Below are 16,617 nucleotides of genomic sequence, written 5' to 3'. Positions count from 1 at the left end.
TCTCGATAACAGTAGATGTATGCAGCATAACTATGTATAAGCTGTATAAAATTTTAGTCAGTTCTAACATGTCAGTTTTATCCACCCATCCTGCCAGTTTAAATGGTAAGCCAAGGTTGACTGGTATGCAAATTGGCAATGTCTTTTTTTCTTTCAACAGTAAAGTGATTCCATTTCAAATTGTTCTATAAATTTAACTACTTAAAATTGATGAGAAAGAGAAAATTGCAGAAAAAAATTATAGTTGAAAATGCATATTTATTTATTTAATAAATATTATATGATGTAAGTATATAAAATAAAAAAAATATATAAATTGATGATAGGATGTAACAAGAATAGATTTTCTAATGTTTCGGGCATTTTCTCTCTCTCTCTCTCTCTGCGTGCAATATCAAAAATCCTGATGTCGGCAAGCACCTGGCGCAGGTTAATAAGTGGTTAGTAAGGCGCCAAGGTGTATCCTGGGGGAAGTTACAATCAGAGTGGTTTCCCGTTGCCTTCTCTGGTGCGCAATGTTACGTGAGGGGAAATGCCTTCTGGGAGGTTTTGTAAGATAAACTGGTCTCTATTCAGGTGTTACAAACGTGGAGAAAACCCGGAATACTCCATGTGGCCAGCTCGTTCGAGCGTGGTGCAAACCCGCGACCGAACTCCCAGTGTTTAGCGACAGAACCGCTCGGCCACTGGTGGGCCAGAAATTTTCTAGATTATAAAAAAAACATCATTTATAAGTATGTTTCTTTTATAAACTACTGCATATTTTAAATTTAATTTTAATGGATTTCACAAATTGTTTAAACTATATTTATGAAGTAGCTATTTATTTTTTAATTTAGTTTGTAAAATTCTTTTATTATATCCACAAATGTTTAATTATGATGAACTTAAAACTATTAATAATTTAATATCTTTAGTTTTTGTATTATATTTATGTTAATTATAATTTTATGAAAATGTTTACTTAACAATTCAGGTTTTGGCTGTTGAGAAAAAACCAAATGTTAATCCAGAAGCTAAGAAAAGCACAACAACAGTAGAAATACATTTATTAGATGCCAATGATAATAATCCACAGTTTGTTCCTGAAAGCATATATAATTTTCATGCTACAGAGCTTGAACTTCCTGGAACTATTATTGGTAATGTAAGTATATGAAAGTTAAAATTATATTAATTTAAATTCTAACATGAGAACATGTTTTATTATATACAGTATGATTCACTTAGTGTAATCACTTTGGGATTTCTTAAAGTAATGATATGTAATAACTGATTGATAATATTAAACAAAATAAGCTTATAAGACTACAGAGTACAATTAGTTCCAGTTTTATTGATTCTGGTATTAAAAGAACACATTAAAACAATTATTATTAATTACCATACTATGAATTCATCCAAAATATAATTGAAGTAACATTACTTGCTGGCAGTAAAGAAGTTTTAAATTGAAACAATTTAAAACTACTGCACTGCAAGCAAGCAAGCAATGATTAAAACAGTTAATTTTTAATGTTGATAACATTGCTTAAGACTGATAATAATTGCCCATTATCAGTCATAAGTGTTGTTATCACATGATATGGTTGATGGTGTGAAAAGGCAAGCTAAAAATGCTCATTACATGAAGATAATGATAACTATATACAGAACTCTGATTATAATAAATGAAGTATTAGAAATATACAGTATTTTAATTTGTGACTTGCTAATTCTGATAGTTACACAACTGATAATATCTGTTATCACAATAGGATTTTACTGTACTTGAATAAATTTCAAAAATGCTATAAATAAAAATTTAATATATATTTATACATATCATTTTCTGTATATGTAAAATTTGACATAAAAATAATATATTTACAACAAAATCTTTTCAGGTAAGAGCAATTGATCCTGATTTGGGTAATAATGGATTAGTGCAATATTCTATTCAGCAAGACAGTGTAGGAAAGAGTGTACCATTCAGAATTACTTCATTGAATGGCTCTGTTGTCATAACTGAAGCATTCAGTAAAATAACTAAGAAACCTTCTCGATATACTTTCTTTGTATTAGCTACTGATAGAGCATCAATCGAATCTGAAAGAAGGTATATAATTTATAATAATTTAAATAAATTTTGATTTATAACTCGAATATATTTAATTAATAATAATATTAATACATTTTACAGGACATCAACAGCTGTTGTAAATGTTGATATTATAGATGTGAATAATAATCCACCAGAATTTATAGGAGCACCATATGAAGCTTTTATTGGTGAATCATTACCACCTGGCGCATTTGTCTATCAGCTTCAAGCGAGAGATACTGACGTTAATACTGTATTGAGTTATAATATTGTTGGTGGAAATGATGAAAATCAGTTTACTATTGATCCTAAAACGTAAGTTTTTTCTATTGAAAATTAATCAGTGGATTAACATTAGAACCTGTTTAGATAAGAGATTTAGATTTTTATTTTTATCCATAAAAAACTTAAACTTATATTTTTTACATCACAAATAAATATTTATAGAGGAAGAATACATACAGCTGTCGTTATGGATTTTGAAAAGAGACAAAGTTATGATCTTGTTGTTCAAGCTTCTGATGGTATTAATGTATGAAAACATTTGTCATTAATACATAACTACTTAGTAATTATTATATTTTAAATAGTAAATTAATTGTTCTCTTAATTTTTATATATTTTAGTCTGTTGTAGCTGGTTTGACTGTACATATTGTTGATATAAATGATCAACAGCCACGTTTCATTCACAATATTTACAATTTTAGTGTTTTTGAAGAATTGCAAGCAAATTTGACAGTTGGTTCAGTTTTGGTTAGTATTTAAATATGTTTTTATTTGTACTTAATAATAAATATTTATGTAGACCAAAAAAAAAAAAAACATTTGAAAATAAAATTAATACTTTTTTAACTTATACAGTACTTAATCTTTTTTGTAATTATTAAATTACATTCATCTATTTACAAAGCAAAATATGTATATTAAAATATTTATGCATTAATTAAATTTTAGGTGGTGAATACCTAATATAAATTACACTAAATTTTAGAATTCTAATTTCTAGATCAAAGACATTAGATTTCATTTAATCTCCCACCTTTGTTGCATGTAAATATATAATTTTAATTGATTCTTAAAAGATTTCCAGTTAATGCAAACTGTAAATCTTATTTTAATCATTATCCGAGTTTTTTGGTAAATAGTTGATTATTTTTAAAACAAATATTAGAATCAAATTGCATCTCAATTTAAGGTATAATCTAACCTAATCATTAGTAACATTTTACGTTTAAATTAGATTTGAAATTAGAAGCATTTCTGTAAAAAATTGAATTTAAAAACCTTATTAATTGATGATCTTAGGTCTATTACTGTCAATATTAAGTATTTCTGAGAAATTTTATTTTTAGGTTGCAATTTGAAAAAAATTGTGGACCTATAAATTTCCACTGTTGCCGTCTGCATGTCCTTCTGTCTTTCCTTAATCTTGAGAATGGAATTAGATAGATGAAATCTGAGACTAGGTATGGAAACCTTAGGAGCGGGAGGTCCTGATTAACTATATAGAACTTCCTATGCAAACCGGAAGTCATTGTTTCAGTTCAAAAGTTTCCCCTGAAAGCGCAATTCTATTCATAGATAATCAGCACAATTCTATTGTTAAAGGAAAAATATGATGTTTAGGGGCAAGACACTATAGTACCAATTTGAAATGGAGAGCATATATTTTAAATGAAATAAATTTAAAATATAATTAAAAATTGCAGCCTGGCATTGTGACCATGTCACAATAAATAATCTCTTGTCAGTTTTAAAAATTCCAAAAAAGTCTAGTGATATATGATTTTTAATGTATTTTTAATTTTTATTTAATAGGTAATCATCAACAATTGCTTTTCACAGTTAAAAATTTTTATAAAACTTTAATGTTTTTCTTAGACTTCAGGTTACAGATACAGTAGAGAGTCGTTAATCCAAATCAATTGGGGACTGGGGTTGTTTGGATTAGTGATTTGTTCGGATAACCGATTATGTATGAAAAAATATATTAATCTGTCCAATGTTCAAATTTTTCTCCATTGCGTGTCGCTTCGTGTTGAATTTTTCTCTGTTGCATGTTGCTTCGTGTTGAATTTTCGTCGATTTTAAGCCTAACGAAAATTTTTATAATAATAATCGAGGCTATTGTATCATTAAAAATTATTTCTTTATTTTGTACAAACAAAATAAATATATTGAAGAATATAAAAACATGAAAATTATACCTTAGAAGTAAATTTAGTATCAAAAACGTTCGGTTCAGCACGACACAGTCCGACTGAAAATCATTCGGATAACCAGCGATTCAGATTACCGGGGTTCGGATTAACGACTCTCTACTGTAAAACATAAATTGCAGGGATAGTAATATCTTGAATTAACATTCTTACATTTAATATTTTTCTGCATTTTATGATAAAAACATAATTTTTTTTTATTTAAATACATTTTAACATTTCCATACATTTCAACAATACTTTAAAAAATATAAATAAACATTTTCAGAAACATTTCTTGACATATACATTCTGCTCTGGTATAATTTCATTGTTTTTTATTTGAATTTTAGTTGTGCCATACTTTTCATTTTCATAAGAACATAATGTAGTCCCTATACATAATAAACAATAGATTAAAAAACATATATTAATTGTTAAAATATTTATATTTACTTCTAAATGTCTTCAAGAAAATTCTTTTTTAACATCTAACATATGTTGATCAAATAAATTTAACCAGATTTATCATTTTTCCATAATGAACGTGGCACATTTAACCAATATCCAGCAAAAAGAAGCTACAAGAAAGCAAACGTTTTCATCTGTGTTTGCCAGTTAAACCAATCTTTTATTTGTTTTTGATACTATTTTTCTGTCTGATGTACTGTACAAAAAATTTAAAAAAAATGAGATTGTAATTTATTTTTTAAATTGTAAACCTATATATTTGAAACTTAATCTATTTATGCATTTATTTTATATAATTAAATTATTTAATTTTAAAATTTAGGCAATTGATGCTGATTCTGGAAAAAATGCTTTGGTACAGTATAAAATATTAGGTGAACAGGGAAACAATGCATTCTTCATTGATCATGTGGGAAATATTTTAACCAGAAGAAGTTTGGATCGTGAAAAAGAGTCGTCATTAGAATTTTTACTAGTTGCATTTGATGGAGGAACTCCTCAATTGAGTGGTACTACTACTGTAATGATTCAGGTTGAAGATATTAATGATAATCCACCACATTTTGAATCAGATACATATATTGTAAATGTACCTGAAGAGGAAGATCCTCCTTATAAAGTTTTTCAAATAAAAGTAAGTCTATGATTATTATAATTTTGATTACCATTAATAAGAAATTTAATTTAAATAATAAATTACATATAATGATGAATATTATAGGTTCTGAGAAATCTAATTTTCAATTTTATTTTCAATAATATTAATGGTAATTATACTTGTTTTAAAACTAAATTTCTAACATTCATATTTTGAGTATAAAATAATAGGTTACTAACTAATCAGCTGGTTAATTTTTTCTGCTGTTTTGTAATTTTGTTTTTGTCTCTTTATTTTCATAAATAACAAAAGTTTTTTTGTGATTTTATTTATTTTCTAATTTACCGTATATTTCCGCAGATAAGATGATAGTTCAATCATAAAAAAAGGCCCCCAAAATCCAGAGTCATCTTACAGGACAGATACAAAAAAATTAGATTGAAATTTATATAAATTAAAACCATTATAAAAAATGGACAAACTGTAATTATTTACTAGTAGAGAGTAGGGCATGTCCACAAAATAGAATAGCCCATAAGACGTTTTTGTGAATAGTCGAGGTCATTGCCCGAATGCCCGAATCAATGCAAACGTTTGCAACAATAGCAAGGCAGAAAATAAAATTTGTTCATTCAAAAAATTACGAATAGGACATAATTCCATATATGCTATATGGTATTATTATCCAGATGATGATTGCCGATCTAAACTAAATTCATAGGCCGTTGATAGTTTGGGGGTCGTCTTATAGGACAGATATATGCTAAAACTATAAAACTTTGACAAAAATTTATACTGTGTCTTATCTGAAGGTCATCTTATCAGCGGAAATATACGGCATATTTCATTTAGTAAATAGGATCTATAAACATTCTTGAAGTTACCTTAAATATTTTCATAATTTTTAATATTACAGTAGAGCATCGATTATCCGACCCCCAATTAACCGACTTATTGGTTAACCGACCGCGTTCTAGTCGGCAAATTCAAATGTCCGCTAGTGGTGTGGCACTACAATATTTGGTTATGTCTTGGCTACTTTAATATTATTTTTGTTAAATTTTTGCATGTTTTAGCTGGCAGCACTGGCTCGACCATGAAAGGGAGGCTAGTATTTAGACCAGGCCTAATACACTATACTAATAATGTATTTTTTCATACTTTTTGGTTATCCGACTTTTCAGTTATCCGACCAACTCCAGTCCCCAATTAAGTCGGATAATTGATGCTCTGCTGTAATTGTAAACGATGTAAAATTTTCTATTAATTAATAAAGTTTTTTATGGAAAATGTGTTTAATAATATTAACTATGTTTGTATATCTGTTCATAGGCACATGATCGAGATGATGGTTCTAATGCTATAATCAAGTACAATATTGTGGGTGGAAATGAAGAAAAGTTGTTTGATATTGACGAAGATACTGGTGTAGTCTTTTCAGTAGAAAAATTAAATTTTGAAAGACAAACTGAATATGCATTACATATAGCTGCTCGGAATGTACTGCCGTTTCAAGGACCAAAAGCTTCAAAACTGGCAAATCCTTTTGTTAGACTAATCATTAAAGTTCAGGTTAGTTTTTAGTTTTCAATATTACTAGAAGCTATTCCATGTGTATAAAACAAATTATTAACATATTTTAAGTTTTTCTTTCATATATGATTTAGCATTACAGCTTATATTAACTTATATGTAAATTATATAGATTATAAAATCAACCAAAATGCTCTAACCTGTTACCAGTGTGCACTTTCCAGATGACCATCAACACAAAAAAATCAACGGAAATCGTTCGTTACTAACGTTTTCAAACTGAAATACTGGTTCTTCATCAGGTAAATTCGAACCCCTGGACTGTCTTTTGAAGAAAACCAAATTCAAAATTCAAACGCACGTCTTACGGATTGTGTCTTCTTAGGCATGCGCAGTAAAGTGCATGGCGGAACTCACAGCTCCTTGCTCATCTGCGCCTGCCACGCTGCCAATAGCGTTAACTCTTCTTTCTGATTTATGCAGTTACTACCGGTAATGCTAGCCAAGTATATGTAGGCAGCTTCGAACCACCTAATGTGTTGCACGTGGTGCATTTGCTTATAATTCTGGCTTGCTGGAAATCCGGCTTGATATCTGGATCGGACGAATAAAGGGACAGAGCGGTGGTGTTCCTCTGCTTCTGTACATTAGCTGCATGCTCCTTCAGTCTAACTCCTAATGATCTTTTTGTAGAGCCTAGATATACCAGGTCTCAATTGCATCTGCGATCCTTAATTGGGATGCTATATACCCCTGGGAGTCTTTCACTGTCGGGCTGGTCTTTTCCGTTACTTAGGATGGTAAATATAGACACACATCTTCTGTAGGCTATGCGGCTGTGCTTCCTTTTAGCTATCTCAGAATAGATCGATTTGAGATAAGGGTTGTAAGAGACCATAATGATTTTATCTTCCTCCCTCCAGTCTTCTTGTGCATTGCCCTGGTCAGGCCTTTGGTTACTGTGGAACTTGTCTATCAATCTATGTGTGAGCCTGGGATATCCATGTTTATAGGCTAAACGTTGTGTCAGCTTCAGCTCGGTCTGTAGGGCTAATGCTTGGGGTAGATGAGCGCAAGTGCGCTTTCTTAATCAAGGCCTTAAATGCCGCCACTTTATAGTGGGGAGGGTCACAAGAGCCTGCCGGTATGTAGATGCCTTTCGATCTCGGTTTACGGTACACTGCCGTATAGATTGTATTCCCTTTGATCTTGACCTCCACATCTAGGAAATGTATGTTCGTCGGGTGTGCTTGCTCTATCCCAAGGGTCAAGCCGTATGAGTTATCGTTCATTGTGTCGACAAAGGCTTCGATGTCAGGAATTTCTTTCCACAATATAATAATGTCGTCGACATATCTCTTATATATCATGATGTTGTGCAGGTGGTGGTGGAGGACTTTGGCTTCTAGTTTCCTAATCACCATCTCACATAAGTCCCCAGAGACGGGACTGCCCATAGAGACTCCTTTTCTTTGTGTGTACACTGCACCTTTGAACTGGAAAAATGAATTATAGCGTAATAGGTGTGCCATCTCCAGTACTTGTTGGTGTAAGGTGCTATCCTTTAGTATGTCGAAGAGGAGATCTCTGATGGCGCAAAAGGCAGGTGGGAGCAAGATGGATGGGAAGAGGGACTTAAAGTCTAATACCGTGAGATATCGAGGAAGTGTGGTGATCTGCTTGAGGATGGCTACGAGGTCCACAGGATCATTCAGCGTATACAAATACAGGTATACCTCGAGTTACATCGCTCTTGAGTTACGTCGTTCCCGATTATACGTCGTTTGTCAAAAAAGTATATGGAAAAATAAAAATCAAGTTTAAGTCAGTTTATTCGACTTTAAATCTGTCTGCCATAAACATTGAAGACGTAATATCACTAGAAAAGTGTTGGAAGCACATAAAATCATATTAAAATATGTACATTTACAGTAAATGTTAATATAATCATCATAAATCCTAGGAAACAAACCATGAAAACATCTGTGTTTCTGTGTTGTCGTCTTATTTAGCGGTCTTTAAGTGCTCATTATTGGCGTTTCCTCCATTATTGGCGTTTAGTTACGACATAAGTCGAAACTACGACTTACGTCGTAACTACACAAGTAAATTCGACTTACGTCATTTTTCGACTTACGTCGCCTCTCCTGGAACCAATTACCGACGTAAGACGAGGTATACCTGTATCCCTCTAAATAGGGAGTGAGAAGCTTATGCGTTACCTTCTCCAATTTATAAAATCAATTTTCTGTTGTGTATTTTCTAATTTTTATAAAAATACAAAAAGTTAGATATTTGTAAAATTTTGTATTCTTAAAATAGATTAAAAATATTGTAATTTATTACATTTTACCTATTTTATACTGTGTTATTATGCTTAATAGAAAGTATGTGCAAATGCTAATACAAGGTTTTTTTAAAATATTAATTTTAAATTCATAGATTAAAGGATAATTTTTGTATAAACTTTTCTAGGATGTTAATGATGAATTAGTTGTGTTTTTAAAACCAAGTTATGAATATAAAATTAAAGAAAATACAACAAGAAGTGTCACTGTGGGTTATGTAAATGCTAGTAATCCCCATAGAGAACCATTTGACCAAGATATCACTTATTGGATTGGTGAAGGAAACTCTGAAGGAAAATTTTGGATTAATCCAAGTAGTGGAGAATTAATTTTGATGGATAGAGTAGATAGAGATCCTCCTGAAAATCAAGAGTTTTTCAAATTAAGGGTATATGAATTATTTTTATTTTTGAATTTTATATTACTATACTATGTGCAGGATAAAAACAAAGCCAGTGTGTATCCGTCAAGAGAGGGTATGTGTCTGTAGTAAAATATAGTAGTGAATACTGATGCAAATTATGATTACATTTTTCATTTAATGTTTGTTATAAACATTAGTTTGTCTATTGTCTGCCATTTTTATTTTGTATTTTTCATGATGGAAAAATGTGTCATGATGATTTTAAGCTAAGTGTTTCATGTAAATAGGATATATTTTAATATTCTTGTTTTAAGTAGTCAAAAGAAGTTGCCTAGAAATGCCAAGTTTAAATATATGTAATTGATTTTGAGAATTCTGTTAGAATGTTTGATGTTAAGTTTAATCTGTTTCCTTTCTGTTTGGTGTTGTAAAATTATATATTTAACTTAATTAAAAGTTTGTTTGTGCCTCAAGAAGAATGTGGTATGGTAGAACTAAGGTAAAATGTAACAGGTTTGGGTAATTGGTTCTGCTAGGCTAGTATCTATACAAAAAACAAAAATAGTTTGGCCCGAATAAACTGATTTAATGGCAGAGGGATATATTTTGCGAGTAATGCTGCTTTATTTTTTATCCTGCAAAGAGTATAGTTGATAAAATATATATTACTTTGGTGTAAATTATAAAATGAATTTTAAAATATTATTGTTAATAATCTATAATGTTATAGATTTTTGCAAGAGATCTCCTCTCAAGAAATCAATTTAACACAACAGTTCCAGTAACTATATTTGTTGAAGATATAAATGACAATGCACCTACATTTGATGAAGGTATAACATTTTTTTGTGTTTAATATAAATGTTTATATTATTTCTTAATTATTTATCACATTTTTAGAAAAATATGTACTGGAATTGCCTGAGAATTTACCTATTGGTACACAACTTCCTGGATTTTATAAAGTGAAAGACATTGACAGTGGAAATAATGGAAAAATTGAAAATTATACTTTAGTTGGTTCAGAGGTAATTTTATATACAATCTGTTTAAAATGAAGGGTTAAGAGTCAAAGTAAGATAAGTAACTTCTCTTCCAATAATAGAGATGTTTTTGGATGTATACATATCTATTATCAGCAAAAATTAAGTGAAAGAACTCAACAGTCCATGAACAATTTGAGTTCTGTTTCTTTATATTTATTTACTTTTATGTTTTTTATTGATAATATACGAATGTTACTTATTCAACTTTTCTTCTTAACATATCTTTTAAATAATGTATCAAATTTTCAATTAATAAAGTAAAATTAATTCAATAAATAAAATTTTTAAGTAAATACAAATTTAGTGAGAAAATCAAATAATTTGCTATTTCTAAATTAAATAGGTGCAGTAGAAATTTTATATATCTAATTTGTATTACATGAATTTAAAGGTTTTAAACTTAAAATAATCATAAAAAGACATTAAAAGAAATTTCAAAAATATTACTAACTTTTAGTAATTAATACAGCTAATTACATAGAATAACAAAAAGTCAGAGATGATAGAAAAATTTATTTATTAGATTATTTATACGTTATTTGAAATATGTTCTGTCAATCCCAAGAACATATAAATAAAAATAGATTTCTGTAAAGCCCCAGTAGACCTAGGTCTGTTAGGCAAAAGTAGAGGGTTAAGGCACGAATGAAACACAACAAGGACTTTACAAGTTCGTGAATATTCAGTAACAAAAGTTTAACCATAGATTATTTACAAACAAAAAATTATCTATTCCCAAGCATGAGAGGAACATAAACTCATATCTCTTGTACAATATTCGAAGTTATATACACTATACATCAAGAGGTTATGAGTAGTACAGTTACAATCCATATATGTACAGTACATTACATATGATTTTTTCACGTTTTTCGTGAAGAAACACGACAATCAAACATGACGAAAATAACGGTCTTACTTAAGTCCATCGATGTTTCCTTTGTCTGAACGGGTGCTGCTACATGACCTTAACTGTTGATCCAACTCAAAGAAGGAACCAGAAAGTGCCGAATTGGACAAGAGCTGGAACATTTATACCTCTCGCATTGGGTATGACGTATAAACACGTGGTCTTGGTTATCGACCAATCAACAAGTACGCCGGGTAACATCCATTTACAGTGCGACACCATGGAATGAAATGGAAATAATACAAGAAAAAACCCGACATGACATATGTGGAAAACAGAATAAACAAAAAAAAATAATAAACATAGTGCTTGGGCACTACAATTTCTTTGAGTAACTTTTTACTTGATTTTGATAAAGCTGCTTTTTTTTTCAGCTTTATTGCTTGAGATATTTCATTTTATCAGTTTCATCAGATAAACCTTTGATTTCAAATACATCTAGGCAATAATGTTCATATAATAGAATAACTTCAACATTTTCTTATAAGTCGAACACAATAATTTCCTGAAAGACAAGTATTAAATGAACTGAATAGATTATTTTTATATGATACAAAACTATATAGAAGTTAGAATTAGTTGTATAAATTATGAGAGATATAAATTATTGAAAAAGTAGAAAACAATTTTAAAAATATATTCACTATTTATTAAAAATTGTAAAAAATTGTATTATAATACTAAATTATTAATAAACAACAATAAAGATTGAATGATGAAAATGAACAAAATAAAAAAATGCTGAATGATATTTTATATTTAAATCAAGTTTTATTTATTGTTAGTCGTGGGTATTTTTCATTTAATAATTTAAAGTATAGAGATAAAATATAATATAATATAATAAATATTGATTTTTTTTTATAATTATTTTTTAGGATGTGTTCAGAATTGATAATGCAAGTGGAACACTGATATTGATTTCTCTATTGGATTATGAAAGTAAAGATAAACATAGCTTTACTGTTTATGCTACTGATTCTGGTCAACCACCATTAACTGGGTAAGTTAAAATATTTTATCTTCAGTAACTATTTCATAAAGTGACAATCTTCTTTACGTAAAAATATTTGGATATTATATAAAATCAGAAAACACCTAATTCATCAAAATATTTACTTATTCTTTGAATTTAATAATATGTTTTTAAACTAATTTTTAAAAAAAATCTAATTTAAATTACATGTATTTTTTCAAGAAACAAAAGTTAACAAACGACAGATTTCTTTTTAAGAAACTAGTTTTGTAATGAAATGAAATTGACTTTTCTTTTCGTCATACTTTAATAGTTTATGTAAATTTTATTAAAAGTTATCTGAAGAGATGCTATTGAATTAAAATATGATTCTATTTTTCATAATATTATTATTAGTTTTTAATATATTAGAACTTATTAGTCAAAGTAAAAGATGATTTTATTCAATAGATTTTTCAGTGGATTATAGTTATGTAGAATGCAATTTATTTTTTGCAGAAATATTATTATTTTATTATGTCGCTAGTGTGTTTTTATAAAAATTTTATGAAATTTGTTTTTCTAATCTAAAATAGGAGAATTAATTTAAAGATACCTGTCTGTTCTTAATAAATATACAATGGGGTCTCAATTAATAGACACCTGCTTAACTGAGATTCTGTATCATTCAAAGTGAATATGGAAGAGTACTTTGTCAACAAAGACAAGAGAACATTGTATTGTATAATTCATTTTACAAATCATGGCTGGATGATACATGGTATTTGAAAGAAGCTCTGGTTTTAATTTAAAGTGTCCCAAAATGTAGTAAGTCACTCAAATCTAGTAGCATAGAACCCTACAAATATCTTCATCTGCTACTTGTAGCCCATCTTGCAATCCTGAAAACAAACTGTATTCTACGAGAAGAGGGAAAAAAGGGTAGTCCATGGGTAAGGTGACACCCAAAAATGTTTTGCTGTAAAAGCAAAGCTTTATTGTGACCAGATTAGAGTTGTTAGTGGTCTATTCTTTTATAGCATGGAGGAACTTTGATCTAAACAAAACAAATTAACATAAGCATATGACAGTTTGGACTGAATTTTCACTTCAAATTTTGAGGTAGCCATATTTTGAACTAACCGAGTTGCTTAATGTGTAAATCTCTATATGCCCATTCGGGACAAAAGTAGTTACCATCTAACAGGATTTCAAACTATCTGAGTTTGAATGAATGAAGATTTCCTGTATAAGTTGCAATAATAGTCAAAGTTTTTGATAATATTTTTTATGTTTATATTTATTTAGATGTACTAATGCTATATCTAAGACATCATAAATCATAACTGCACAAAATATCAGTATTTTATTTTTCTTGTATATTGTAAATGGAAATTGTTGTTGACAATAGTTAAACACTTTTGAAAAATTTCAATAATTATAAGTATAAGTAATAATTTTATGATTTAAAAGTATAAAGCTCATAATTTTTTTTACTTAGGTCTGCTTCTGTAACCATTAAAGTTCAAAATATTAATGAATTTGCTCCAGAATTTATGGGTTTGCCATATGATTTCTGGGTAGAAGAAAATGCAATCAGAGGAACTAGAGTAGGACAAATAAAAGCTGTTGATGGAGATGGAAATAATGTAAAATATAGTTTAACTGGAGGCGATGCAGGTTACAAACATTAAAATATCGATTATATTGTTTTACATAAGTCTTATTTCTAATATGTTATTTCTCTACTTTTCAGGATTTTTCTCAATTGATGATAACATTGGTCATGTGTACGTTCAAAAAGATTTGGATTCTCGTACAAGTTATACATTTATAGCAAGAGCAACTGATGATGGTGTTCCTCAGAATAATAGTATTGGAGTTCAAGTAACTATTCATGTCAGAGAAAGAAATGACTATCCTCCTGTCTTTACTCAACTTACTTATTATGGCAAAGTTAATGAAAAAGAACAAACAAATTATCCCATAGTCAAAGTGAGTATTTTATTGTTATTTTAACATATTTATTTATTGAAATATATCTATAAAAATATAGGAAACTTATTTTAGATTATTCTGTATTAAGGTTGATATTATATAATGGACAAATGAGTTTTAACAGACATGTTCATTTCTTGTATAATTATTGTTTTAAACTTTTTTTTTATGAATTATAGTATAAGAAAAATAGTTATTCTCTCACAGATTTGCCTTGGTTAATCAGAGCTCAAATAATTTGGATTTTATTGTAGTTATTTTTATATAACATTTAACTGGAATGAAAAATATGATTATTACAAAAAATATTTTCTTAATTTTGTATAATAAATTAAATTTCAGTTTTACAAATAATTATTTTGAATCATTTTTCTGCTACATACATAATCTATTGTAATATTTATTTAATTATTATTTATGTACTTATATATAGGTTCAAGCTAACGATAGAGATCTTCAGAATAATAGCCTTACATATATAATTAAAAGTGGAAATGAAGAAGGAATCTTTGCTATATCTCCGAACACTGGTGAAATAAGAGTGATTCCAAATGAAACTCATAAACTTGATTATGATCGCAAAAAGAATTATATTTTATTAGTTGAAGCAAGAGATTGTGAGTGATAAAGGAATATTTTTATTTTTATTAAATCATCATTAAATTTTTAAATAATTTTTAATTTAATCTAATATTAAATATAGCAATTGACAAAGAGTGAAGATTCAACTTTAATGGATTAATGCTAATATGTATTTTTCTTATCTCTTTAAACTATAATACAGTAGAGACTTGTTAATCGGAACCCCGGTAATCAGAACGATTTTCAGTCGGACTGTGTCGTGCTGAATCGAACGTTTTTGATACTAAATTTACTTCTAAAGTATAATTTTCATGTTTTTATATTTTTCAATATATTTATTTTGTTTGTAAAAAATGCAGAAATAATTTTTAACAATACAATAACCTTGATTATTATTATAAAAATTTTCGTTGGGCTTAAAATTGACGAAAATTCAACACGAAGCAACACGCAACGGAGAAAAATTTGAACATTGGACAGGTTAATATATTTATTTGTACATAATCGGTAATCGAAACAAATCACTAATCTGAACAACCCCAGTCCCCAATTGATTCCGATTTTCGGTTCTCTACTGTATATATATAATTAAATAAATCATAACAAACATATATGTACATTTATTATTATTATTAATTATATTGTCTTTCATGTTTCAAAAGAAATATTTGCTTTATTTTGGGCAATATATATTATTTGTCCCATAAATTAATTTCATGTTTCTTGTAATACGTATTTAAAGTTTTTTATGCTAATATAAACCTTAAAATACATACAGTATTTACTTATTATTGACAAAGATATATTTTATTTATTTTTTTCTGTATGTTAATTATATTTTAGCAAACATTTAGAGGAATTAGAAATGAATTTTTAATAGATAATCATTATTAAGCATACATTAAGCAATTTTATTTTATTCTTTGTTTTTAAAGGAATGTTTAATTTGATAATTCTAAAGCTTTTTTTCTGTTATAATTCTTGTAAAATAATTATAGTAAAGTAATATACACAGAAAATTATGATGTAAAATGAGTTAATTTAATTATAAAGCAGAAAAAATTTTATGTTAAAAAAATGTTTTTAAGAAGAAAGATGATCTGTTAAGTTTGTATATTTTGAGACAAAATTTATTTTAAAATTATAACAAAATATATTGTCAGTATGAAATTATCAACAAAACATTGTAAAAATAAAAATAATTATATGAACTTAATATTTCGAATAATAGTTTTTAATGAAAAATAATTATTTCAGCTCATACAAGTCCACTGTATGGTTTAGCTGTTGTAATGATTGAAGTACTTGATGTAAATAATCATCCTCCTGTCTTTTCTCAAACTTCGTATTCTGCATTTTTACCAGAAAACTTGCCAGCAGGACATTGTTTTTTAAAAGTAATCTATTATTGATATAATCTTTTGTAATTATTTTAAAAAAGTAACTATAAATAATTTTTTTGCGTTTTTAAAATACAGAATTATTAATATAGTGTATATAGTATATTCTATTCTTTGTATAACTAGTAA

General features: G+C 28.2%; 1 protein-coding gene across 2 annotated transcripts in view; it reads left to right on the top strand.

Moving 5' to 3' along the window:
• LOC136985097 (protocadherin Fat 4-like) overlaps positions 1–16,617 on the top strand; it is a 62,965-nt gene that overhangs the window by 24,229 nt on the left and 22,119 nt on the right. For both annotated transcript variants that reach the window (XM_067282301.1, XM_067282300.1), the window contains exons 13-27: positions 977–1,147; positions 1,887–2,098; positions 2,183–2,398; positions 2,531–2,615; positions 2,710–2,838; positions 5,077–5,388; positions 6,685–6,924; positions 9,361–9,621; positions 10,328–10,430; positions 10,498–10,625; positions 12,432–12,556; positions 14,010–14,188; positions 14,265–14,503; positions 14,940–15,123; positions 16,346–16,485. In XM_067282301.1, coding sequence (XP_067138402.1) covers positions 977–1,147; positions 1,887–2,098; positions 2,183–2,398; positions 2,531–2,615; positions 2,710–2,838; positions 5,077–5,388; positions 6,685–6,924; positions 9,361–9,621; positions 10,328–10,430; positions 10,498–10,625; positions 12,432–12,556; positions 14,010–14,188; positions 14,265–14,503; positions 14,940–15,123; positions 16,346–16,485 — 2,724 coding nt within the window. The remainder of the gene's footprint in view (positions 1–976; positions 1,148–1,886; positions 2,099–2,182; positions 2,399–2,530; positions 2,616–2,709; positions 2,839–5,076; positions 5,389–6,684; positions 6,925–9,360; positions 9,622–10,327; positions 10,431–10,497; positions 10,626–12,431; positions 12,557–14,009; positions 14,189–14,264; positions 14,504–14,939; positions 15,124–16,345; positions 16,486–16,617) is intronic.

The sequence above is a fragment of the Centruroides vittatus genome, unplaced genomic scaffold (assembly GCF_030686945.1).
Source record: "Centruroides vittatus isolate TY-2023 unplaced genomic scaffold, ASM3068694v2 contig_950, whole genome shotgun sequence".
NCBI classification, from domain to species: Eukaryota; Metazoa; Arthropoda; class Arachnida; order Scorpiones; family Buthidae; genus Centruroides; species Centruroides vittatus.
The sequence above is the reverse complement of the archived record's forward strand: the minus strand, read 5'-3'. Positions and strand labels throughout refer to the sequence as shown.